Source organism: Papio anubis, chromosome 9 (genome assembly GCF_008728515.1).
Source record: "Papio anubis isolate 15944 chromosome 9, Panubis1.0, whole genome shotgun sequence".
Lineage (NCBI taxonomy): Eukaryota > Metazoa > Chordata > Mammalia > Primates > Cercopithecidae > Papio > Papio anubis.
In genome coordinates this window covers 47958170-47981583 of record NC_044984.1, presented here as the reverse complement: position 1 = coordinate 47981583, position 23414 = coordinate 47958170, and the positions used below count along the sequence as shown (strand labels likewise).

Below are 23414 nucleotides of genomic sequence, written 5' to 3'. Positions count from 1 at the left end.
CCCTGTCCCCCTCCCGCCCACCCATCCCTCCGCCCCCCAGCCCCAGGGCACAGAGGAGGGAGCCGGGCAGGGGCAGGCAGGGGAGGGAGGAGCGAGGGCGGGAGGGGGAGGAGGGAGCTGGGCAGGGAGGGAGGTGGGGGGGGTGGGGAGGGAGAAAAAGAAAGAAAATATTTTCCGTGTCCCCGCCTGCAGAGTCAGTGTGCGGTTTGGGAGAAAATGTGTCGGATATTTTGGGGCGGTCACGTGGGCGGGCGGGCTCCGAGAGGCCCCGGGACAGTCCCAGCCTAAAGCCGTGCCCCCCCAGGAGCCCCCCAGTACCACGAGCCCCGGACATTGCGACGCTCCATCCCAGAGACCGCCTGACGCCGGGACCTCGGGGCTCCGCCGCCTCCCTTCCCCCTCCCACTCCAGGTGAGTCAGGCGGGGAAGGAGGCTCGCCCGCTCCGTTGCCTGGGTCCTCCGACGAGGCGGCTGGGGGAGGGGGCGCGGAGGAGCCGCACGGGCGAATGTCCTCCCGAGGCTGGCCAGGCTGGCCGCCGGGCTTGAGGGGGCTTCTTGCCCCGACCCGGGCCAGCCCTGCTGTGGGAAGGGAATGGGGAAGATTTTAACAGGCTGAGGATGGGCTGGGTCATCTGCCCTGCATTTTGGTGCATAGCAGAGGAGAGCATTTGGGGAAGTCTTCAGCCGGGGGCATTCCTCCTTATATTTTTGTGCTGGGAGTGTGAGAGAAGACAGGGATTCTCTCGCGGGGAAAGACTACCACCCCTTACCCCCGGGCTCTGATGGGTAGATTTGATGTTCCATGCTGGTCCAAGTTCCTCCCTCTCCAGTGGAATGGCACACCTTGGACATCAGAAGGCAAGGAAAACGTTCAGAGGCAAGTGAGCCTGGCCCTCCGCGTCCAGCAGTTCAGAGGGACTAGTGCATAGGATAGGGATCTGTGAACTTTCCTTGAAGCTCTGGATTACCTCCGACACGTTCCCAGCCCAGGTGCGAGCCTTGGCTCCCTCCAGCCAAGGTGCGGGGGGCACCTCTGGAGTATTCTTGAGGGAAGCCCAAATGGAACAAAGAAAGAGCAGGAAGACCGGGACAGGGACCCAGGAGTGCTGGTCCCAGAGTTCCACTGACGCTGCCTCTCTGTCTTTAGCAGCTACGGCCCAGTTCCCTCAACCTGACCCAGTATGTAGGAGCCAGTCTCCGCAGGCAGCCAGCCGGTAAGAAGATGCTTGGTTGTTAGTGGTGGTGGTGGGGCGGCAGGGGAGCCTGAGTAGGAGGTCTTCAGGGCAAAAAACTGAGATGACTGTCCTGCTTTAGGGCTCTGGTCCTGGGCAGCTGGAATCCCAGTCCTCAAGTCTGAGGCTTCTGCCCTTAGTGTCAGATGTTGAGTTGGGGTCAAGGACCACAGCCAGCGTCTCATATCCTTGAGGCAAGTAGAGAGAAGACAGGGGAGTGGGGATAGTGTGTGCAGGGTGCCTGGAGCTTGGGTATCCCATATAGACAGACACACAAACACACACATACACACACACACACGCACTGTGGCCTACAGCCTAGTAGGCAGCATGGGGCACGCCCCCCCCACATCCCGGCACACCCCCACCCCTGGCTCAGAAAGCCACCTAACTGGCACCTCCAGTTCCCCCCTCTGCCCCACCCTGCCCATGCCCTCTGATGCCCACACACATTCCACTGGCATTGCCTGCCTGCCTCCTGGGCACTGCCCCTCCCTGGGGCTAGTAGGGTGGAGAGAGGGCACCTGGGGATGAGAGGTGGAGACTCAAGGGTCTGGACTCCCCCAGGGATGGCACAAGGCCAAGGAAGCCTGGCCCACTGCTGCCTCCTGGGGAGCAGGCTGGGGGCCCAGGCTAGAGCAGAGGATGCCTGGGTTCTCTGCCCAGGCTGGAGATGGGGTCATGGAAAAAGGTGGTCGTGTTTATACAGAGGGGAGGGGGGCAGCGGGTGGAGAGTGGCCGACAAGAGCAGCTTTGTTCCAGGCTCTGGAGCGGGCAGGGCGGCAGGGAAACGCACCCCCCTCCATCCGGCAGCCCCCTTCATCCATGCCCTCCCCTCAACTCCACCTCAGCTCTAAGAGAAGCAGCTTTGTAAAAGCCCCTCTCCCCTAGTCTGTCATCCCCCCTGCCCCACCATCTGAGATGGCATCTTAGTAGAGGAAGAATGTTCTCTACTTTCCACGAGTCCCCCAAAGAACCAAGGCATCTGGGGCCTCAGTTTAGGATTTCCTTTTACTCTGCACTGCCTTCAATTCCTTAGTCCATTCCTCTACCCTAGATTTAAGACCCTCCCCTTCTCTTCCCAGCCAAGAGAGAATCAAGGCTCAGAAGTGGGAGGAATCTCTGTCCCCTTCCTCTCTTCACTCAACTCCCAAGTCCCTTCTCTGAGGCAAAATAAGAGGAAGGCCAGGGACAACTCTCCTTGGCTCACATGCAGCATCATTCCTTGGTGAGGATCAGGAGCTGAGCATCCCTCTGTGGGAACCCCCCACTGCCCTCCCCGCAGGCCTGTGTTTCCCATTGGTAGGTGAGAAGCAAAGACAAGGAGGGCTAAGGCAGAGAGCCTTGTTCCCAGTCTAAGCCAAGTCTGGGGAACATGGGGATGGGGGAGTCCTCTAGTAGCTTCTCACCCTTGTCATTGGAGGGGTTAATCCACTTGGAATGTGGCCTGGCCAGTTGAGCTGTGGCCCAGGGGCCTCAGGGGCCCCGAACTCCTGGCTCCATCTGGGCTTAACTAGGGATGAGAACTTCGGAGGGGAATAGGAGAAGGAAAAGGAGAGGGACCCTGGAGGCTTGGAGCTCAGACTTTTAGAGCCTGTGAAAACACTGGGTTAAAGAGTTTGAGGGTGCTGGGTGTATGGGTGGTGCCATGGTGAGGGGCAGGGGATGCTTCATTCATAAGGGCTGAGTGAAGTGTGATGGCATTGGGGTCTGGGTTCTTGTAACCTCCATGACAGTTTACCCTCAAGGGCTTGAAGGCCAAGGTAGAAGAGAGAAAGAAAAACAAGCAAAAACAAAAATAAAAACCAGAGGTATAAAGACTGAGAGCTATCGATCCTAGAAGCAAATACTGATGGAAAGAAAGGCAGATATACCCATCCCCTTCCTCTGGGCCTGCCCACCCCGTGGTCTCTCTGCGTTTTAGTCTCTTGGCCCTTCTCTGCCCTTCACAGCAGTCTGTTATGGTTCTGGCTGGTGGAGATACCCAGGCTGGGGTGACTCTTCCTCCCTAGCCCACTAACTGCCTAGAGAGGCGAGAAGTTCTGGGGCTCCTGGGAAAGCCAACCTTTTCCTTTGTCAGAGGATCAGGATAGGAACCACCTACTTAGCACTAGGATTCCCATCTCCTGTCTACCTCCTTCTCCTCCCCTTCCCCGGGGCTCAGTTTTAAACTCTTAGAGGGAAGCCTACTTTGGGGGAGGAGAGGATGCAGGGAGAACATCCCAGAAATAGGGAGCCCAGGGATAAGAAAGAAAAAGAGGCAGAATGCCTGGGCATGTGGCTCACGCCTGTAATCCCAGCACTTTGAGAGGTCAAGTCAGGCGGATCACCTGAGTTCGAGACTAGCCTGACCAACACGAAGAAACCCCATCTCTACTAAAAATACAAACATTAGCCGTCTCGAGAGAGAGAGAGAGAGAGAGAGAGAGAGAGAGAGAAAAGGAGGCAGAGAAGTAAAGTCAGCTGACCAAGAAGCAGCTCCTTGGCATCATACACTTGGCACAAGTGTGGGTTCCATCAACATCCTTAGATTTGAAGCAGTGGGTACAAGAGGGCTTAGAGGGTGAGGAAAAATTAGAGACAGGAAGAATTGGGAGGGGAAACTGGAAGAGGGAGTGTTAAATAGAGAGGGAAGTGCTTACTAAAGCAGAGCTATGGAGGAAAATCAGGTACAAAGAGAACTAATATGAGACATTTACATAGCATTCCCTATGTGCCCTACATCATGCCAAACACTTGACATTGGTTAATTTATTTAGTCCTCACAACAACCATATGAGGTAGGCCCTATTATTAGTCCTAAGTGATGCATGAGAAAACTGAGGCACAAAGAGATTAACATGCCTGAAGTTCCACAGCTAGCAAGTGGTAGGGTACAGTCCAGGTAGTCTGGCTCTAGAGTCTGTCCCCCAACCTTTGCCTTGTACTCCTCTCCAGAGAGCTGTAGGGCTCCCAGGTAATAACAGAGTTATAAGCTTTTTTGAGACGGAGTCTCACTAATGGGTCTCCCAGGGTTGGAGTGTAGTGGAGCAGCTGATCTCGCTCACTGTAGTGCTTCCCTCACTTCCAGGTTCACGCCATCTCATTTCCTTCCTCCCAAGTAGCTGGGACTACAGGCTCAAGCATTCAAGCAGCTTCCCCGGCTAGTTTTTGTATTTTTTTTTTGCAGAGGACGGTTTACCATGTTAGCCAGGAGGTCTCATCTCTGACCTTGTGATCCACCCGCCTCGGCCTCCCAAAGTGCTGGGATTACAGGCTTGAGCCACCGCGCCTGGCCGAGTTATGTTTGTTTTCTCCAGGATGGTAAAGAGTTTGAATCTGGGCTCCCCCACTTGCAGCAATGTGACCTTAAGCCAGTCACTTCATCTCAGTTTCCTCATATGTGAAATGGGAATCCTAACTCCCAGTTCACAGGACTGATGTGAGGGGTAGGTCAAACGCTTAGCCCAGTTGTGGTGATTCATGATCACTTCCCAGTCTAGGAGTTCTCTCCACCAGAAGTCTTCAGACCATCATTCACCTTGGGACCTCCGTTTACCCTTTCCTGGAGCTCCTCTGGAGTTTCTCAGAGCCTGCATAACCCCCTGCCCTGCCCTCTCTGCCACACTGCGAGGGCCCTGAGCCAGGGCAGGATAAACCATAGCAGCACAGAGGGAGAAGACTGCAACTGAGAGAGGGTCATGGGGCTTGGAACCTCAGAGTGGTCATTCTCTCATCTCTCCTTTCCCTCTCTTTCTCCCTAGGACTCTTGGAGGCCCAGTGGGCAGGCCAGGCAGGGCGGGCACGGAGCCTCCCAGGCTGGGGCAGTGGGCATGGGCAGGGGCTGTGGCTGAAGACCTCCCCCGCCCACTGCAGACCCCAGGGGACTCCCACACCGCAGCTGCCATGGCCACCAATAAGGAGCGACTCTTTGCGGCTGGTGCCCTGGGACCTGGATCTGGCTACCCAGGGGCAGGCTTCCCCTTCGCCTTCCCAGGGGCACTCAGGGGGTCTCCGCCTTTCGAGATGCTGAGCCCTAGCTTCCGGGGCCTGGGCCAGCCTGACCTCCCCAAGGAGATGGCCTCTCTGTGTGAGTCTCAGGGATCTTGGGGAATGAGGGCAAATGGAAACAGGAGGGCATCTGGAGGGTGGATAGTAAAAGAGTTGGCACCCCAGCTAGGAAGACAGGCAGGGGACAGGGGTTTGGCCTAATGGAGTAGTAGTGAGTAACAGAGGGTGGCAGTGGTGGTAAGGAAGGAGTTTGGATGTGGACTCAATGGAAGTGTTTGCAAATGATAGTTCTCCTGTTCAAATAGGATAGGGAGGTAGCAGGCCTAAAACTTGGAGGGCGGGTATCTAAAACTGCCTCCTGGGTCAGTCAACTAGTAGAGGGGCACACCTTTGTGTGGGCAAGCTGGGGGTGGGTCTGGTGCAGGGTGAAGCTGCTGCCTGCATGCAGTTGGGAGTTGTGGGGAGCCAGAATGGGAAGCAGAAGAGTCTGGGAGGATAATCACCTGGCTCTGTGATCAAGAGGTGAAACTGGGCCGGGTGCAGTGGCTTACGCCTGCAATCCCAGCACTTTGGGAGGCCGAGGTGGGTGGGTCACTTGAGGCTAGGAGTTCAAGACCAGCCTGGTCAACATGGTGAAACCCGTCTCTACTAAAAATACAAAAATTAGCCGGGTGTGGTGGTGTGTGCCTGTAATCCCAGCTACTTGGGAGGCTGAGGCAGGAGAATCGCTTGAACTTGGGAGGCAGAGGTTGCGGTGAGCTGAGATCATGCTACTGCACACCAGCCTGGGCGACAGAGCGAGACTCCATCTCAAAAAAATAAATAAAAAAAAAAAAGAAACCCTGTCTCTACTAAAAATACAAAAATTAGTGGGCGTGGTGGCACATACCTGTAATCCCAGCTACTCAGGAGGCTGAGGGAATTGCTTGAACCCAGAGGCAAAGGTTGTAGTGAGCCAAGATCGTGCCACTGCACTCTAGCCTGAGCAACAGAGCAAAACTCTGTCTCAAAGAGGGAAAAAAAAAATGGTGAAATTGCTTTGAATTACGTGGAGGCTGCAGAAAGGGGAAAGAAATCCTGTGCCAGGTCCCCAAAGATGTGTGGGGTCAGGAGACTGTGCTTCTTGGTTCTGGGGAGGATAGAAATGACTGCAAAGAAGGTAGCTTTTGTACCATAAGTAATCCAGAGGCAGAGGGGGGTGTTCCAGAAGCATCTTCTCCTCCATCGGTGTGGGTCTGGGCTCCTCCCCTCCCTGCAGGTCTGGCATAGAGCCTGCATGCTGTGCAGATCCCTACTTGTTCCCCAGGCCTGCCCTCTTTGGGTTAAGCCTTTGAGTGCTGACAGCAGGCAAGGCTTGGGCCTCTCCTCTCCTCCTCCCTCTGGGACCCCTCTCCTCCCAGTTGGTAGTCATTCCTCCTGGCTAGGCCATTACATTACAGGTGGGGGTGCCAAGCTGGTTAAGAGAAGGCTTCAACTGGGGACAAGAGAAGGTGATTGAAGGGGGTGGGGAAAGGGCAATTTCTGAGACAGAGTTGGAGAGAAAAAGACAAAAAGATAAAGGCACATCCTTCATGGCTCCACAAGTGCAGAGACAGAGGTAGAAGAGAAGGCGCCCTGCTTCCAGGAGGGGGCATGCAGAGGGTTGTGTGTCTGTATGTGAAAGGGGCGACTAGGCTGGGCTGGCAGCTCCACTGGAAAGAGTGTGTTCATCTGGAGAAGGGGTGAGTGTGTGGTGCCTCCAGACTTGATGCAGTTGTGTGTGCACAGCATCTCCCTGAGCCTCAGCTCATGTAAAGAATTCCAGTGTGTGCAACAAAGAGTCAGTGTGAGGAGTGAGGAGGGATTTCGTAGTGCTGCTGACGCTGTGGCTGGCGTTTGGTGAAGCCTGCTGGTGGCATGTCTGTAGTCCAACAGGGGTTATTTGAGTGGCATGTAGGTGAACAAGAGAGCACAAAGTGCCCTTTTTGGAAACTTCAGCTGGGCTTCCCCAGACTTCATTTTCACCCCACGAATCTGTCCTAGGGACCTGGGGAAGTGGGAAGGAACCACCCTCCCCACATGAATGTACTTTTGGCAGCGAATCCTACAACTCAGCCTCTTGGGACTTGATTTTCCCAGGTCCTGGGAGAGGCAAGTAAAGGAGATGGAGTGGAGAGGGAGAGGAGAGAGAATGGTAGTGGGGACAACGCTAGAGCTAGTAGCCAGTCCCCAGTGACGTCCCCCTTGTGCCCCTGTGCCGTGGACACACTGAGATCAAGGTCAGGGTTCAAAGTGAGGTCAAGGTAGGGAAGTGGTCAGGCTGGGCTCCATCTTCGAAGGCCATGCTGAAGGAGGGGGCTGAAAGGAGAAATCCAAGGGAGGAGCCAGAGCCGGGGCAGGTAGCTGGGGAGGGTGCGGCTAGCGTGGAGGGACAGGCCTGGGCAGGGAGGTGGCAGGAGGAGGGAGGAGGGGAAGGCTTGGGGGTGGGTCCCTACGTGGCTTAACTGGGGGTGGGGCATGCAGCACCTAGTGGTAGTGGAGAGGAAGACATAGGGGAGAGGAAGAGACCCAGGAGTCTGGGAAATCTTCCAGAGTGGGAGAGTAGCAGAAGGGTGACAGAGTGTCCTCTCTCATTTCTCTGACCTGCTGTCCCTTTTTGGCTGGGCGCATCTAGTGGAGAGGGTTTAGAGGCCTAAATCTGATGCCAAAGGCATACTCACCTTGAGTTTGTGCGTCTCATCACCCTCTCCCTTATTCTGTGGATGACACATACACACTCCCTCTCACACACAGACTAAGAGAGGTGGCCCTTGAAGAGGTCTGGCACTTCTCCCTGGGGCTGGCTCTTGGATCTTATTGCTGGGTCCCTGGCACCTTGGGGACATCCTTGTTGAGAATTGAAGTCTTGCTGTACTTCCTGGGGCTGTCTCGGGGTCTGAAGGGGGTGAGGCAGGCGTCTCGGAACTGCATGGTGGTGGACGGGAGGCTCAGGGGAGCACATGTTGCTGAGGCAAGCACAGGCCTGTGCTCATGGAAAGCAGAGGGGTGTGTGTATGTGTGTGTGCGTGCGTGTGTGTTCATGCGTGTGCATGAAACCCCTGGTGTCTGTGTCCCTATGTATCTCTATGTTTGTGAGTCCTAGTGTGTTCTAGATTTGCTTTCTACAGGGAACAGAGTCTGATGAGAGAGAACAGAAGCCTTGCCCTCCTCCCACTCCTGAGCAGATAGCTGTGGTCCTGACGACCTAGCCCAGTTTGTCCTCTGAACCTAGCGATGTTGCCCTGGCCATGGGGCCACTGTCCCTGGGGCAAGAACCCCAGACTTCACCACACTAAGTTACCACACATGGGGAAACTGAGGACAGGCTGGCACAGAGAGAGAGTGAGTCTTGCTTAAAAGACACTGAAAAAGAGAGACTCACAGACAAGACAAGGGACAGCTACCCAGGCGCAAAGGTGCAGACACAGAGAAGCCAGGCACTGAGAGAAGCAAGGAGAACAAGCAGGCGGGTAAGGGCAGTGAGCAGTGAGGCCTCCTCCAGGAAAAAACCCCAGTCGACTGCCTCCTTTCCCCTCCCCTCCCCGGTCTCTCCTCCTCCGGCACAGGCTCCAGCTCCAGGCCGACACAAACGGGGCTTTGATTGCAACAGGAAACCTCTTTGGCGGGGGGAGCCGGGCAAGCCGCCGCCGCCAGGGCCCAGGCTGCACCCCCCTCTCCTGGCCCCCTACCCGGTCCCAGCCCCCATCCTGCCCAGCGCGCCTCACATCCCTGCTTTGGGCCCCACTCTCATTCACACCTCCCTATTCTTCTGCTCTTCTGCTGCCCCCTCCTCCAGAGACCCCCTCCCATTTCCCTTCAGGTGGGACTCCTACCTCAGGACTCACCCTTCTGGCAGGGCCTGCTTTACTTTGAAATGCCCCCTTTTCAGCTTTTCGAGGGACGGTTTTAGAAAAAAGGGAGAATTTAGCGTGAAGAATTCAGAGCCAGTTATCCTCAAGCCCCATCCAGAAGGTGGCAAGAAGGGAAAGGCGGGGTGCATAAGGAGTTAGCTGTCCCTGCTCTGCCTCTTCCTGGCCAAACTCATCCTTGCCAGGGTGGCAGGGGCTCTGAGGGGTGACCCCGAAAGAATCTGAGTGCTAATGGCCTTATTAGTTGGGGAGGGGTACACTCCTCTTTGCCTCTAGGACTATGCCTTTGTGGGGCTCTAGCTGTGAGGGGGGTGTGCCCTGGTGGTGGGGATCATAGGGAAGAGGGTGAGTCAGGCAGCAGCCCCCCTTCATACTCCCACCAGGATGGCGGAGAACATCTGGTTCCCATGAAATGCTAGAAGGCTAATGGGTCTAATTGCTGCAATAAGGTCTGGAGAAACTTTGGGGAAAAGAGGGGGCACTAGATCCCCCACCCTCTTACCTTCTCCCCAAGGCTGTACTAAGTCTGTCTAGAATGGGGGGGTCAGGGTTGATGGGGAGGGAGGGCCTGATGCCCTAATGCCTGGTCCTAAGGACCCCCTCCATGCAATGCCTGGGATGCACACACAGATGGGGTGATGAGGAGTGGGGTGCATCTGGTGAAGAGAAATGGGGGCTATTGAGGACTCATGGCTTCCTGGAGCCCTCCCCCAACTCCTCCTGTGCCCTCCTCCCAACCCCCTCCCTGTGGCCTGGCCACTTCTGGTTTTAATTACCAACCAGGCAGGCCTGACTTAATTGGGACCTTTCAGATTTCTGAGGGGGAAGGGGGGTACTGACAGCTTGAAGTTGACTAATCAAGGCTCTTTCCCTCTTGTCTTTCTTGGGTACTTTCTTTCTTTGCTCTTTACTTATCTGTTCTTTCTTGTCTTGTCTTTCTTTCTTTCTTTCTTTCTTTCTTTCTTTCTTTCTTTCTTTCTTTCTCTTTCTTTCTTTCTTCCTTTCTCTCTCTCTCTCTCTCTCTCTCTGTCTCTGTCTCTTTATTTTCTTTGTTTCTTCTTTTTGTGGGGTGGGGATGACTGGATTCAGAAATGGGTATTTGGGGTTGGGGGAGCAGGAGGGAGCTTACACTGCGTTGGAAGAGCAGTGCATTCCCTCCCCATTCCTGCTTCAAGCCCACCAGTCACTCTTGCCACCCCGAGGTTCCCCGCCATCCACAAGTCAGGCCTATTCCCAGCCCCGGCAGCCCCTACCCCTCCCCCGCGCCTGCCATCCCTCGCCTACTCTGGCACCCCTTCCTGCCCTTTATTCTTCCAACAGGCGCCCCACTCCTGCAGCACCCCCAGTGCGCCCCCCACCCGGTACAACAGATTCTTAGAAAAGCGCGCCCCGCCCTGGCCCAGCCATAGCCGCCTGGCGGGGGAAGGGCTGGGCCGGGCGCCGCTCCCGCTCCGCGGCGCTGCCCGTGTGAGCGGCGCTGACAGAGCCGGCTGGGCAGGCAGGCCGGGCGACCCGGCGGCTGAAGGCGGGGCGCGGGGGAGGGGGCGGTTTCCGGGAGTCGCCGCCGCTGGCGCTGTCCGGGGCCAGGGTCCCCCATTCGGCCTTGCCGGGCCAGGGCAAACTTCTGACGTGGCCAAACCCCCGCCCACCTCACCCCCTTCTCCGCCGGGCGAGGGCGCTCAGTGCCGGAAGGGGCAACCCAGGGAACAGTGTGGCGGCCCTTGGAGAGCTGAGGGGCACTAGCGTGGGACCGAAGGGAGGGCACTTATGCCTAGGCTGGGGGTATTTAAAGACCCTGAGAACAGTCAGTGACCGGAAGCGCCCCTATTGCCGAGGGAGCCCTTGGCATTCAGACACTGGAGGAGGGGAGTTGGCCATCAGGGGCAGATTCATCGAGGCGCAGTTGGCACGGCAGGCACAGCTTAAGGGGTAGTTTTGTGCTCTAAAAGTGAAGTTATGTTCGAGGAAGGAGCATCGAGAGAGACGGTCGAGGCGCTTAGGGAGCGTCAGTTGCGGGATAGGGCTTCGGGGACTCGGAGGGAGGCGGCCCGGGCCGCGGTGGAGGGCGGACTGCTCGGGCTAGGAGGGGTAGACTCTGGCTGCGCTGGAGGGGGCGGGGGACTCCGCGGCCGCGGTGGAGACGGCCTGGGCGGGGTGGGGCGGGGCCGGGTCAGGAGGAGGTGAGCGCGCTCGGCCACCCGCCCCGAGGGGGGTTCCCGGAGAGTTCACGGCGGGAGCGCGCTCCGGCCCTCGAACCGGGGGTGGGGAGACGGGAAGGAAGGAGGAGGCAGCGCGCGCCGAGCCGCAGGAATGCACTGTTCGGCCCTGAAGCGGGCGCGCGGAGGGGGAGGGCGGAGCCAGGCCTGGGAATGAGAGGGGTGGAGGCAGTGCAGGTCCCGAGCCTCAGGAGAGCAGCAGCGCGCGGGGACCTCCACTTTCCCCTCTTCCCAATCATCCTTAACACCCCTGTATTGACTAGCGTGAAAAAGGGAGAGTCTGGGGAGGGGAAAAACTCTGAAAGGAAATGCTTATGCTTGGTTCCTCCACTCCTTTCTCCAACCCCGACCTGGGCACGCGCCTCAGTGCAAATGCGTGCAAAGCCTATAAGCTGTGAAGAGTATGCTTGCAAACATTCTCCCGAGCAAGGTGTCTGCACAAACGTGTGTGCACCCATGATTTTATATGCGTGCTCACATGTATGTGCACTCTTGCATATTTGCAAATTCTTGGTGCCTGATAAGATAAATGCATGCACGGATGTGTGTCTAAGCAAGCGCGCGCGCCGCGGAGCGAGTGTACGTATGTGTATGTGTGCGCTCCACTCTCAGCTCTGCTCATCTTGGTGCCCGGCCCCCTTCGCTCTCCAAGCCCCACCCCCCACCCCTCCGGGCTTCGCTTTTTAAAAAGGTCTCCCCATTGCTAGCTGCCGAGGCACCCAGATAGAGCTGGACAGAGGCTAAAGCGGCAGCCCCAGCTTCGCGCCCCGCCCAGTCCCTTTCCCCTGCTGGGGATCCCCCTCTTCCCCGCCCACCCCTTACCCCGCATGCAGCCCAGCGCCCTATGCTAGCCCTCCCCCTCCCCCCCTGCTGGAGCGGGGCGCCGCCGGGGGAGGAGGGGGAATCGGCTGCGGGTCCTTGGTGTTTCTAGCACCCAGCTTCCCTCCAAGCCGGGTCGCGATGTACGACTGTATGGAAACGTTTTCCCCGGGTCCGCGACGGCTGTACGGGGCGGCCGGGCCCGGGACCGGCTTGCTGCGCAGAGCCACCGGCGGCTCCTGTTTCGCCGGACTTGAGTCTTTTGCCTGGCCGCAACCCACCAGCCTGCAATGTAGGTACCCGAGTCCGGGGCTGGGGTGTAGGGTGCAGGAGAGGCTGGGATTTACTCTTTCCGTGTGTAAAGAGTGGAACTGGGGTGCAAGGAGGAGCTTCTGGTCCTTTCTATGTAAGGTACTGGCCCTTTAAACGTGGGGGCCTCAGCGTCTCCTTTGCGTGTGTGCAGTAGTGTTTGGAGTGTGTGTGGTTTTTATGGTGGGTGTTTAGCTCGAACCTGTGGTTGATGCCACTCCAGAGTTCCTGGGGATAGGGGGAGACCGAGGTGTGTGGGTAGTTTGCGCCTTCAGGTCCGTGGCCCTGGAAGGATATGACACTCAGGACAGTGGGTGGCGTTTGTAAAGCCCATGTGGGAAGCTGGCAGTGTTAAAAATATTGTTTGCAGAGCGTGTGAATCCTTGGAGTGTGCAGCGCCTTGCCTAGGTGGTGTGGGTGTGGGAGCAAGGGTCTTTCCACCAGTGTCGCCTGCGACAGCTGCCAGGTCCACATGGCCTGTGAGGGGATGTTTGTGGCGTGAGGCCGGGAGGGCGTGTGCCCCTGCGTGGCTGCGGGGGCGGTTTTGGAAAGTGCTGTGTTCGAGAGTGCATCCTGTGTGTTCTCATGCCGGGTGGAAAAGGTTGTGCACACAAGAGGGAGAAGGCTGAGTTCTGTACGCCACCCTCCATATAAAAAAAGAAATGTTTGGAAACGTGTATGCGGTTATATGCAGAGAGATGATTTTTTCCTATGGCTCCAACACACACAACTTCAGCAGGAAGCGAAAAGTTTAAAGCAAAGTCTGTGTGTGTGGTGGGGGGCGGCCTGAAGTTGACAGCGGCAGGGCGAGTACCATTGCTGGGTCCCCAAATATCTATCTTCCCCCTCCGTGAAATGGGAGATGCCAGGCCGGGGGCCCTGGAACCCCTTTCCAGAGCAGTAATAAAAAGCTGGGGACTGAGAAGCAGTAAAAATGAAGTCCAGATGAGAGGCGGCTTTGAAGCTTGGGCCACAGTGCCTGGAGGGGGTAGGGTGTGGGGAGGGGCCAGGAGCAGAGCCTGGAACACCCCCCAAATTTACCCTGGGCTGGGATGTGCTCGCAGCCCGGGTGCGGACGGCCGGGGACGAGGGGTTTGGGGGCACGCTGGGAAGGGTGGGAAGGGGCGGGCAGCGGGCGGGGCGGCGGGCGCTGGGGGAGTGCGCACGCCAGGTCACCAAGCCCCCGCCAACGCGCCTCGCTCCTTGGCACCAGGCAGCGCTGTTTACAAGTTCGGAATTTTTTTTTTTTTTTTGGTTCCAGAGCAGAGCTGCTCAAATTTAACAACTGGGAAGCTGGAAGAGGGAGATGGCAAACAAGGAGACCGGACTTTATTTTACTTTACTTTTGGGTGGGGTGGGGGAGGAATTAAAAGCGTGTCATTTAAAGAACCGAGAAAACATGGAACTATTGCTTTGCAGCAAATCCCTGTGAATTCTTAACTTTCTTCTCATTGCTCAATAGAATGGGGAGTTGGGGTATGTTGTATGTTGTAGGGGTGCTGAGATGGAAAGAATCTTCCAGGTAGGGCTTCTGGGGGCTGGGCGGAGACCCTGTCTTTTCTCAGGCCTATGGAAGAAGCCCTTTGGGCTTGACTGGCAGTAGGTTTTTGCGTTTTAAATTGGACCAATAATTTTGGCCTCTGGGATCCTGGAGGACACACAAAGCCAGCTTCAGGCCTGCCCCCACACACTTTCAGAGGGAAGGCTGCTTGGGAGGTGGGGGTGGGCTGGATGTGTGTGTGTGTGCCTGTTTGGAGGCTTTGGTGTCCTGGTGCTGCGTGCACAGGCAGGGGTGTTTGTCTGGCGGTAGAGCTGTTCCCTTGTGTGGCCAAGTGCTGGGTGTTGTGTGTCAGCCTTGTGACTGGTACATCTACCTCCACGGTGTGGCTGGAGTGAGTGTGTCTCTATTCTGACTTTGCGTCTGTGCCAGAATCTAGTGAGGGTTCTAGAAGCCCATTGTAATATGCCTGCTTTGGTGCCCTGCGTGTTGTTAACCTGTGAGTATGTGTGTCTCCAAGGAGGTGTGTGCTAGATTGTGAGTCCGGGCTGCTCAGCTCTGGGCCTCGCAGCTGGGAGCGTTTACAGCCGGTTATAAAGAGTTTGTTTGAAGCTCCGCGCAGCCTGGTCAGGAATTTCCTCAATTTCAGCAATTTGGGCTTTAAAAGGAGAAAACCCCAGAGCCCACCCCCATCCTCCCCAGCAGGGGCCCCTGCCTAACCCAGGAGCAGCATCCCTACGGTGGGGTCCAAGCCCCAGGCTGGGGAGGGGATCTGATTGGAGTAGACCCAGTTAGCTTTCTGGGGCCTTGACCTCGCAGATTGACCTCGGAGCCACTAGGCTGCACTTTAGGGTTCAGGGGGTGGGGATGTGACAGTATCACTTAGACGGAAAAAGTTGCCCCCAGGCCTGTCTCCCTAAGGCCCCCAGTCTTATAATTGGCTGGCATTGCCCCATGCCAGTCTGACCGCACCCAGGCCCTTGCGCAAGAGAGGAAATGAGGCAGCGCTCTGCGGGCAGGGAGGGCGTCAGCGCCAGAGTGAGCACCACCCCACGCACAGGCCTTGGGCAGAACATGTGCCCTCGAAGGACACAGTGGTGGGTCTGAGGAGTGAGAGGTTGGGAAAGGCATTCCAGCCCTCCCCACATCTCTCAGCACTAGCCCCTCCTGGAGCCCCCGTCCCTAGTCTTGAATAGACTTCAGGCACCCTTTTTTCCCCCTCTCCTCTCTCCTTTTCCTTTGGGGAATCTCACTCTGGCAGGATTCTTATGCTAATTGAATGTATGTGTGTTGGGGGTGGGGAGGGCTTCCCTCCTGTGGGGTGGGTGGAGCTAGCCTGGAACCCTGGCATCCTGGGCATTCCTTCCGCCCTTCTGGCTGCATTGGGGTGGACTTCTGACTAGGTGGGCTGCAGAGGGTTAGAGGGGAGAAGGTGTTCATGAGGTGGGTGCATGGGACACACCTTAGGGAGGGTCTTAGGAATTTTTTTGCATTAACTTGGGTCCTCCAGGTTTGGGCAACAGGTCGTACAGGTGAATAATTTACAAATTTTTGGAACCTCTGAAGACCAACCACACACGCGCCCACACACACACACTTAACCGGCAGCCTTTGAACAGAGCAGAGCATGTCCTCCCCATACTGTGGGGCTGAGAGCCCTTTTGAGCTGCAATTGGGTATTTTCAGAGTGAAGACAGAAGCTCAGAGAGGGTCCAGAAACAGGTCCCCTCCCCCATCAGTCCCGTTTACCTACTGTCACCTGACTTCTCCAGTTTGCTACACCTCCAATGGCTTCCAGACCTGAGAAACTGAGCAAACACCTCAGTCTCCGCTTCCCCAGCTTCTCTGACTCAACAGCCACTTGGATCCGCTGGTGGTGTGGCACTGAGCTGGTCACTTCCCCTCTTGTGGCCTCAGTTTCTTCAAGCGTGAACCAAGGCCGTGGTGCGTCTTCCCCTGAGACCTGTGCCCCGTTTGCTCCGCTGTCAGTTATTCAGGGTTGGTGTGAGAGAGAAGCCTGAGGAGTTATCCCCTCTGAACTACTGGAGAGGAAATGAGGTCCTGGTCTACCTGCTAAGCATCCCAGCAGGTCATCTGGCCAGTGCCAGCTACAGGAAGCCTGTCATTGCCTACCTGCCCCCAGAGTTATTGCCCCACAGGGAGGACAGTGGGAGGTAGACTACCCGACAAAGATCTACCAAAGAGACAGAGAGTGACTAGAGAGCTCAGAGCTGCAGGGCTTTAACCCTTCTATCTACCTCCTGTAGTTAGGGAAACAGACCCAGAGAAGTCAATTTCCAGAATGGCCTTGGTCTGGAATTTGGAGGATTAAACATGTCATACAGGGTGAGTGCTGGCATTCTTGTGAACAAGTTGGTTAGACTGTGGAGGGCGGACTAGGGGTCACAGCAAGCTGTGGTAACAGTGGTCGTTTAGAGGATTCTGACAGTGCTTACTGCTGGGACTAGTGCACTGTGGTAGTGATGGCTTTCACCCATGGGCCAAGGAACAAATGCACATGGGGTGTGTGTGATGAGGAAGCCTGGATATCTGTGGGGTCCTTCTCCCCTGACCCTCACATCACTGCTTCCCTCCCAGCGGTGGAGACACAGAGCACCAGCTCAGAGGAGATGGTGCCCAGCTCGCCCTCGCCCCCTCCGCCTCCTCGGGTCTACAAGCCATGCTTCGTGTGCAATGACAAGTCCTCTGGCTACCACTATGGGGTCAGCTCTTGTGAAGGCTGCAAGGTGTGTACGTGGTGGGGGTGGGCAGACGGGGGATCCAGTTACCCGAATAAGATGAGAGACCAGGCACACAGATGCTATGTGTGAGCAGCACTGCTTTGCACATAGGTGGTTGATAGATTAGGTCACGCCTGGGGCAACCTGCAAGGCCAGTGAGAGGATGGTACTCCCAGCATTGTGCTTCAGAGACCCTGTCTTTTTCCCTCAACTCCAGGGCTTCTTTCGCCGAAGCATCCAGAAGAACATGGTGTACACGTGTCATCGAGACAAAAACTGTATCATCAACAAGGTGACCAGGAATCGCTGCCAGTACTGCCGGCTACAGAAGTGCTTCGAAGTGGGCATGTCCAAGGAAGGTAGGCTCCCATCCTTGGCCTGGGCAGGAGCACTCCATTCCTACCCTATGGCTGTGGCCCTCTTTCCTCTGGCCACTCCCACTTCCCTGACCTCTGAGACTTGGCTTGCCCTGGGGTGCTGCCTTCTCCCAGGCCAGTCTTGTTTGATTAGCTCCATTCACCCAGGAGGCCCCACTGTTTCCCATTCTCCTTCTCAGGGAGCTTGACCCTTCCTCTGAATGGGTGAATAAGTAGGGTCTCACATTCCCCCTGTTTCATGGGGGAAATGAAGCCGGTGGGCTTGCCAGTCCCTTCCCCTCCCCTGGACTGAGCCAGAGATGGATATGGGGTGGCTCCTCCTCTCCACCCCCCCCACCATTGTGCTGCCAAGGCTATAAGTGGATATCCTGCCGCCTGCATATCCTGCCCCCCCTCCCCCAGCTCCTGCAGGGTGACAGGAAGGGCAGGATGGAGCCGAATGGCCTGGGGAGGGAGCAGGGGCCGCAGGCCCTGGGTGGGGCTGGGGAGAACCAGCCTGGGAATAGGAGCTAATATAGGCAATAGGGAAACTGAGGCACTAATTACAGTGCCAGAGAATAGATATTCATGATAAGGACTGAGCACATTAAATTAGGGTGAGAGAAGACACCCAAAGGGAGGCTCTGAGGGTCCTGACTCTCTCCTTGTGCCTCCACCCACAAGCTGTGCGAAATGACCGGAACAAGAAGAAGAAAGAGGTGAAGGAAGAAGGGTCACCTGACAGCTATGAGCTGAGCCCCCAATTAGAAGAGCTCATCACCAAGGTCAGCAAAGCCCATCAGGAGACCTTCCCCTCGCTCTGCCAGCTGGGCAAGTATACCACGGTAAGGAATGGGCAGAGCCCAGTGAGGGCAGGGCACTCTTCACTTCGGGGAATGGGGCTGGGTTATGTTGGAGGTTATCATCGACTGGTGCTGAGGACAAGGAGGGCATCAGAATGCAGAGGAGAGAGCTTGGGATATTGGTAGGGAGAAGACAGTCTCCAGAGGTGGACCTTAGCTTGCCTTCCAACCTCCTACCCCTCCCCTCTATAGAACTCCAGTGCAGACCACCGCGTGCAGCTAGATCTGGGGCTGTGGGACAAGTTCAGTGAGCTGGCCACCAAGTGCATCATCAAGATCGTGGAGTTTGCCAAGCGGTTGCCTGGCTTTACAGGGCTCAGCATTGCTGATCAGATAACTCTGCTCAAGGCTGCCTGCCTAGATATCCTGGTAAGTTAGGCCCTGTGGGTCCTGCCACAGCCCGACCCTCATATGGGACCCTCAACAATTCCTTGATCCATGCAAAGATTTCCTTACCTTGCACTCCCTGCCACACATGGGGGACTTCTCTGCTCTCTTTTTGTCTTAGCCCCTCCCTCTATGACCTGATCCTAGACTTTTGGATGCCCTGTCTCCTCCTGACTTCCCAGGACTACCCCTGCCAAGCCTCAGATCCTCCACTTCTGCCTTCTCCATGCCTGCTTCAGGTTGCATTCACTGGGGACCTAACCTCCTCACTTTCCACTCATTCCCTCTTTTCCCCATCCCTCAGAAACAGCACTAACCCTCCTCCACCTCCCACCTTCAGATGCTGCGGATCTGCACAAGGTACACCCCAGAGCAGGACACTATGACCTTCTCCGACGGGCTGACCCTGAACCGGACCCAGATGCACAATGCCGGCTTCGGGCCCCTCACAGACCTTGTCTTTGCCTTTGCTGGGCAGCTCCTGCCCCTGGAGATGGATGACACCGAGACAGGGCTGCTCAGCGCCATCTGCCTCATCTGCGGAGGTGCGGGGGCGCCCCCTGGCGTCTGCTCAGTGCTCAGTCTCCTTTTCCACCACTCCATGCGGGATCTCTGACTGGGAGGGGGCGTGGAGGACCCAGCGGTCTCTTCCCCTGGTAATTCTTGCACCAGGCCCCATCCACAGAGTTCTCAAACCCTGTACAGGCTTCCCAAAAGGCCAGTTGGGGATCAGCCATCTGTCACTGTATCTTCCCCATCTCTTCCTTCCCCTCTCACTCCACTATACTTGTCCCTATAGACCGCATGGACCTGGAGGAGCCCGAAAAAGTGGACAAGCTGCAGGAGCCACTGCTGGAAGCCCTGAGGCTATATGCCCGGCGCCGGCGGCCCAGCCAGCCCTACATGTTCCCAAGGATGCTCATGAAAATTACCGACCTCCGGGGCATCAGCACTAAGGGTGAGTCATGAGTGGGTGTCCCCTCTCTGTCTTCCCAGGGCTGTTGGTCTCCCAGGTCAGACAGGTGGACACGCAGAGACTAGAACAGAGTAGTCGAGATCCAGGCAATCTACACTGGAATCCTAGCTCTGCCACATAGTAGTGGGACACTTTGGGCAAATTGCTTCTAAACCAGTACTGTCCAATAGAACTTTCTGCAATGATGGGGATACAATAGTCATTAGCCACATGTGGCTTTTAAGCATCTGAAATGTGACTGCTGCAACTGCAGAACTGAATTTTTAATTCAGCACAATTCCAAGTACATATACATACATATATCTATATATCTAGACACACAAAGTCTTCAGCAAATTGCTTTACTTTTTTTATCTTGTTTGTAAACTGTGCTATTCTTCACGCACCTTGTAAGGCTGTCTTGAGGACTAAATTAGTTAATATACAATGTAAAGCTAGGCACCATGGTGCGCTTCTGTAGTTCCAGCTACTCAGGAGGCTGAGGCAGAAAGATCAGTTGAGGCCAGAAGTTGGAGGCTTCTGTGAGCTATGATTGCACCTGTGAATAGCCACTGCAGTCCAGCCTGGGTAACCCAGCAAGACTCTGCCTCTAAAACAACAACAACAACAACAACACAACAACAAAAAAACCCCATAACACATACAGTGTACTTAGAATTGTGCTGAATTAAAAATTCCATTCTGCAGTTGCAGTAGTCACATTTCAGATTGCCACATGTGGCCAGTGACTACTGTATTCCCATCATTGCAAAGTTCTATTGGACAGTCCAGGCTTAGAAGGATGTCTGGAACATTGTGTTTGATAAATATTAGCTGTTGTAATAAATGTTATTAAGAGAACAGGACTAGGAACAACTGGCAAGCTCTGGACATTCGAGAGTGGGGTACTTGGGGAGTGGGGTTGGAAGTTGTGTGCATTGTGCTCTCTGAAGAGACAGCCTGAAACAATGGGATGAATAGGCAGCAGGCCTGGTAGAGAAGGCCAGGTAGAGGTTCCAGGCAGAGGAGTGGCACCCAGGAAGCCTAGTGAGAAGAGGATGAGCTGGGGACAGAGAGGTGGTGGGCCTGTGCTGGGCGCCCCCTAGGGGAGTCAGAGGCAGTTGAGAAAGGTTAGGGAGATGGCCCGAAGGGCCATGTGCCTCTGTCCTCCTGAGCCTCTCTCTTTGCCTCTCCATTGTAGGAGCTGAAAGGGCTATTACCCTGAAGATGGAGATTCCAGGCCCAATGCCTCCCCTAATCCGAGAGATGCTGGAGAACCCTGAAATGTTTGAGGATGACTCCTCGCAGCCTGGTCCCCATCCCAATGCCTCTAGCGAGGATGAGGTTCCCGGGGGCCAGGGCAAAGGGGGCCTGAAGTCCCCAGCCTGACCAGGGCCCCTGACCTCTCCGCTGTGGGGGTTGGGGCTCCAGGCAGCAGACTGACCATCTCCCAGACTGCCAGTGACTGGGGGAGGACCTGCTCTGCCCTCTCCCCACCCCTTCCAATGAGCTCCTTGTTTTTGCCAAAGTTTCCAGGGGTGCCTCTGTGTTCATCCCCTTCCCGATCTAACCGGCTCCCTCGCCAGTCCTGGGGGCCTGCCCTGCTCCCACCAGGAGAGAGGGCAGAGGGATGAGCCTGAGTTTGGACTCTAAAATCTCAGCACTGCCCCTCAGGTGCCAGGGTCCTAGGCTCCCCAGGGCAAGAGGAAGACCCTGCCATTCCACAGCCCCTTCCTCTGCCAGGTGCTTGGCTCTCTGGGAGCAAATAGGAACACTAGAGACCAAAAAGGGGGCAAAGGAGAAGGGCTGAGCCCACCTTTTTGCCCCTACCCTTGGTGCCTAATGCTGTGTGATGCACCTGCAGGGTGTGTGCTAGCCTCTGTGCCCCATCCTTGTGCCAGGTCAAGGTGGGGGCAGGCTGGGCCCTGCATTTCTGGGGCAGGAACAGAGGGTGAAAGGGACAGATAGATGCAGGTCCATTCTGCACCTCTTGGCTCGGGTGCAGAGTTCACCCTGTGCCCTCCGTTACAAGTCCCTCCCCCAGCCCTGTCATGTGCCTTGGGCTCCTCCTGCCCTCCATCTCAGCCATCGGGGCAGGGACCCTCCTACACTACAGAGGGGCCAGGGGATCCCTCTCTCCCTAGTGCCTTCCACCCTTTACCCCCCAGAGCAGCTTGGCCCAGGGAGGGGGGATGCTGCTTAGCTGATCCTGCCCTGACCCAGAGGAAGCCTCTATTTATTTATTAGCTTTTGTTTACACCCTGGAATTGACCCCTTCCTCCAGGGGTCTTGGGTGGGGGAGCCCAGGGCCCCTGTGACCCCTCCCTTCTTCCTCCAATCCCCAGTTTGTATTTAGCTGCCAAATAAGATTCCCATTGGCTCCCTGTGTTCTCTTGGGGGGTCAGGGTACTGTCCCCTCCCCTCTGTTTACATCTCCCCTCTACCCCGCTGTATTGCATATTGCTGAGTTTTCTATTTTTGCAAAATAAAGTGATGGAAACTCATGGGATGTGGCTCCCTTTAGGAGGTGGTAGGGAAATGACCAGCTGACCTGGTGAGGAAGCTGAGTGAGTAGGGAAAGCTTGTAATTGATTGGACTTTGCAGCTTTCTTGGTAGAAGAAAACAGGATGAAATGTGCCTGGATTGCGGTGGGGACAGGATGGGGGAAAGGGAGCCATGGGGACTCACCCTGAGTGACCGGGTTTCCCACAACCACCAGGTGTGGGTTCAGAATCTCACTTTGTCGCCCATGCTGGAGTGCAGTGGCGCGATCTCGGCTCACTGCAACCTCCACTTCCCAGGTTCAAGCAATTCTCTTGCCTCAGCCTCCCGAGTAGCTGGAATTACAGGGGTGCACCACCACACCCAGCTAATTTGTTTAATTTTTAGTAGAGACAGAGTTTCACCATGTTGGCCAGGCTGGTCTCAAACTCCTGACCTCAGGTGATCCGCCTGCCTTGGCCTCCCAAAGTACTGGGATTACAGGCGTGAGCCACTGCATCTGGCCTGGTGTGGGTTCTTTTTTTTTTTTTTTTTTTTTTGAGACGGAGTCTCGCTCTGTCACCCAGGCTGGAGTGCAGTGGCCGGATCTCAGCTCACTGCAAGCTCCGCCTCCCGGGTTCACGCCATTCTCCTGCCTCAGCCTCCCGAGTAGCTGGGACTACAGGCGCCCACTGCCACGCCCGGCTAAGTTTTTGTATTTTTAGTAGAGACGGGGTTTCACCGTGTTAGCCAGGATGGTCTCGATCTCCTGACCTCGTGATCCGCCCGTCTCGGCCTCCCAAAGTGCTGGGATTACAGGCTTGAGCCACCGCGCCCGGCCCGGCCAAGGTGTGGGTTCTTATGTTGGATCCTGTGGATCTCTGGGAGGGCATGAATGGACTTCACAGGTCTGTAAGCCTGTCCCCACCTCCAATTGTGCATATGTGCATATTTGCTCTTCTTTGGGGAAGGAGTCCATTGAAATTTCATTTATCTTTTTATTTATTTACTTTCTTTTCTTGAGACAGAATTTCACTCTTGTTGCCCAGTCTGGAGTGCAGTGGCGTGATCTTGGCTCACTGCAACCTCTGCCTCCCAGGTTCAAGCGATTTTCCTGCCTCAGCCTCCCGCGTAGCTGGGATTACAGGAGTGCACCACCATGCCCAGATAATTTTTGTATTTTTAGTAGAGACAGGGTTTCACCATATTGGCTAGGCTGGTCTCGAACTCCTGACCTCAAGTGATCCACCCACCTCAGCCTCCCAAAGTGTTGGGATTACAGGCGTGGGCCACCGTGCCTGGCCTGAAGTTTCATTTAGTTCTTATGAGGGTTCCTGGCCCCAGAAGAGAAGAACCACAACCTGCATCTAAGCTACAGTGTTTCTGTTTTACACCAGCCCCTCACCCAGGGAGCCCTCTGGCCTTCTGTCCCCACCCACCCTGCTATTACCTTATAGCTTACTCCCCCCACCCTCTCTGTTCCCACTCTTCACCCCATGACCTCCACTCACCGCCCCCTGCACTGTTACCTTCTCCGAATATCTGTCCTTTCTCCCACACACCTCTCTGCAGCACGCCTTTGCAGTGTTTTTGGCCTCTACTGTTGCACCCTGTACTCTTCCCTTCGCCCTCTGTGACTCCCCTCAAGCCCTGCCTCCGTGTTCTACCTTCCCTGGGAC

General features: G+C 56.0%; 1 protein-coding gene across 7 annotated transcripts; it reads left to right on the top strand.

The window, feature by feature from the left end:
* Nucleotides 1-137: 137 nt before the first annotated feature.
* RARG (retinoic acid receptor gamma) lies at nt 138-21757 on the top strand. 7 transcript variants are annotated; one of them, XM_009180817.2, is made up of 10 exons: nt 138-411; nt 1151-1214; nt 4976-5301; nt 16550-16698; nt 16910-17051; nt 17733-17893; nt 18104-18280; nt 18639-18843; nt 19098-19256; nt 20455-21757. In XM_009180817.2, the coding sequence occupies exons 3-10, from the start codon at nt 5118-5120 to the stop codon at nt 20640-20642; spliced, it is 1365 nt and encodes a 454-aa protein (XP_009179081.1). In that variant the 5' UTR covers nt 138-411; nt 1151-1214; nt 4976-5117; the 3' UTR covers nt 20643-21757. The 7 variants fall into 7 exon arrangements, 6 of the variants coding, with proteins under 6 accessions (XP_009179081.1, XP_003906498.1, XP_021778096.1 ...); XM_003906449.3 differs by having other exon boundaries at nt 142-411; nt 1148-1214; XM_021922404.2 differs by having other exon boundaries at nt 183-411; nt 791-1214.
* Nucleotides 21758-23414: the final 1657 nt, after the last annotated feature.

Bases quoted from the DNA above. Each gene is read 5' to 3' on its own strand.
- RARG (XM_021922404.2), top strand. From the start codon at position 1,060: ATGGAACAAAGAAAGAGCAGGAAGACCGGGACAGGGACCCAGGAGTGC. The intron at 5,302-16,549 runs GTGAGTCTCAGG...CTTCCCTCCCAG, and splicing joins CAAGGAGATGGCCTCTCTGT to CGGTGGAGACACAGAGCACC. The intron at 17,052-17,732 runs GTAGGCTCCCAT...TCCACCCACAAG, and splicing joins AGTGGGCATGTCCAAGGAAG to CTGTGCGAAATGACCGGAAC.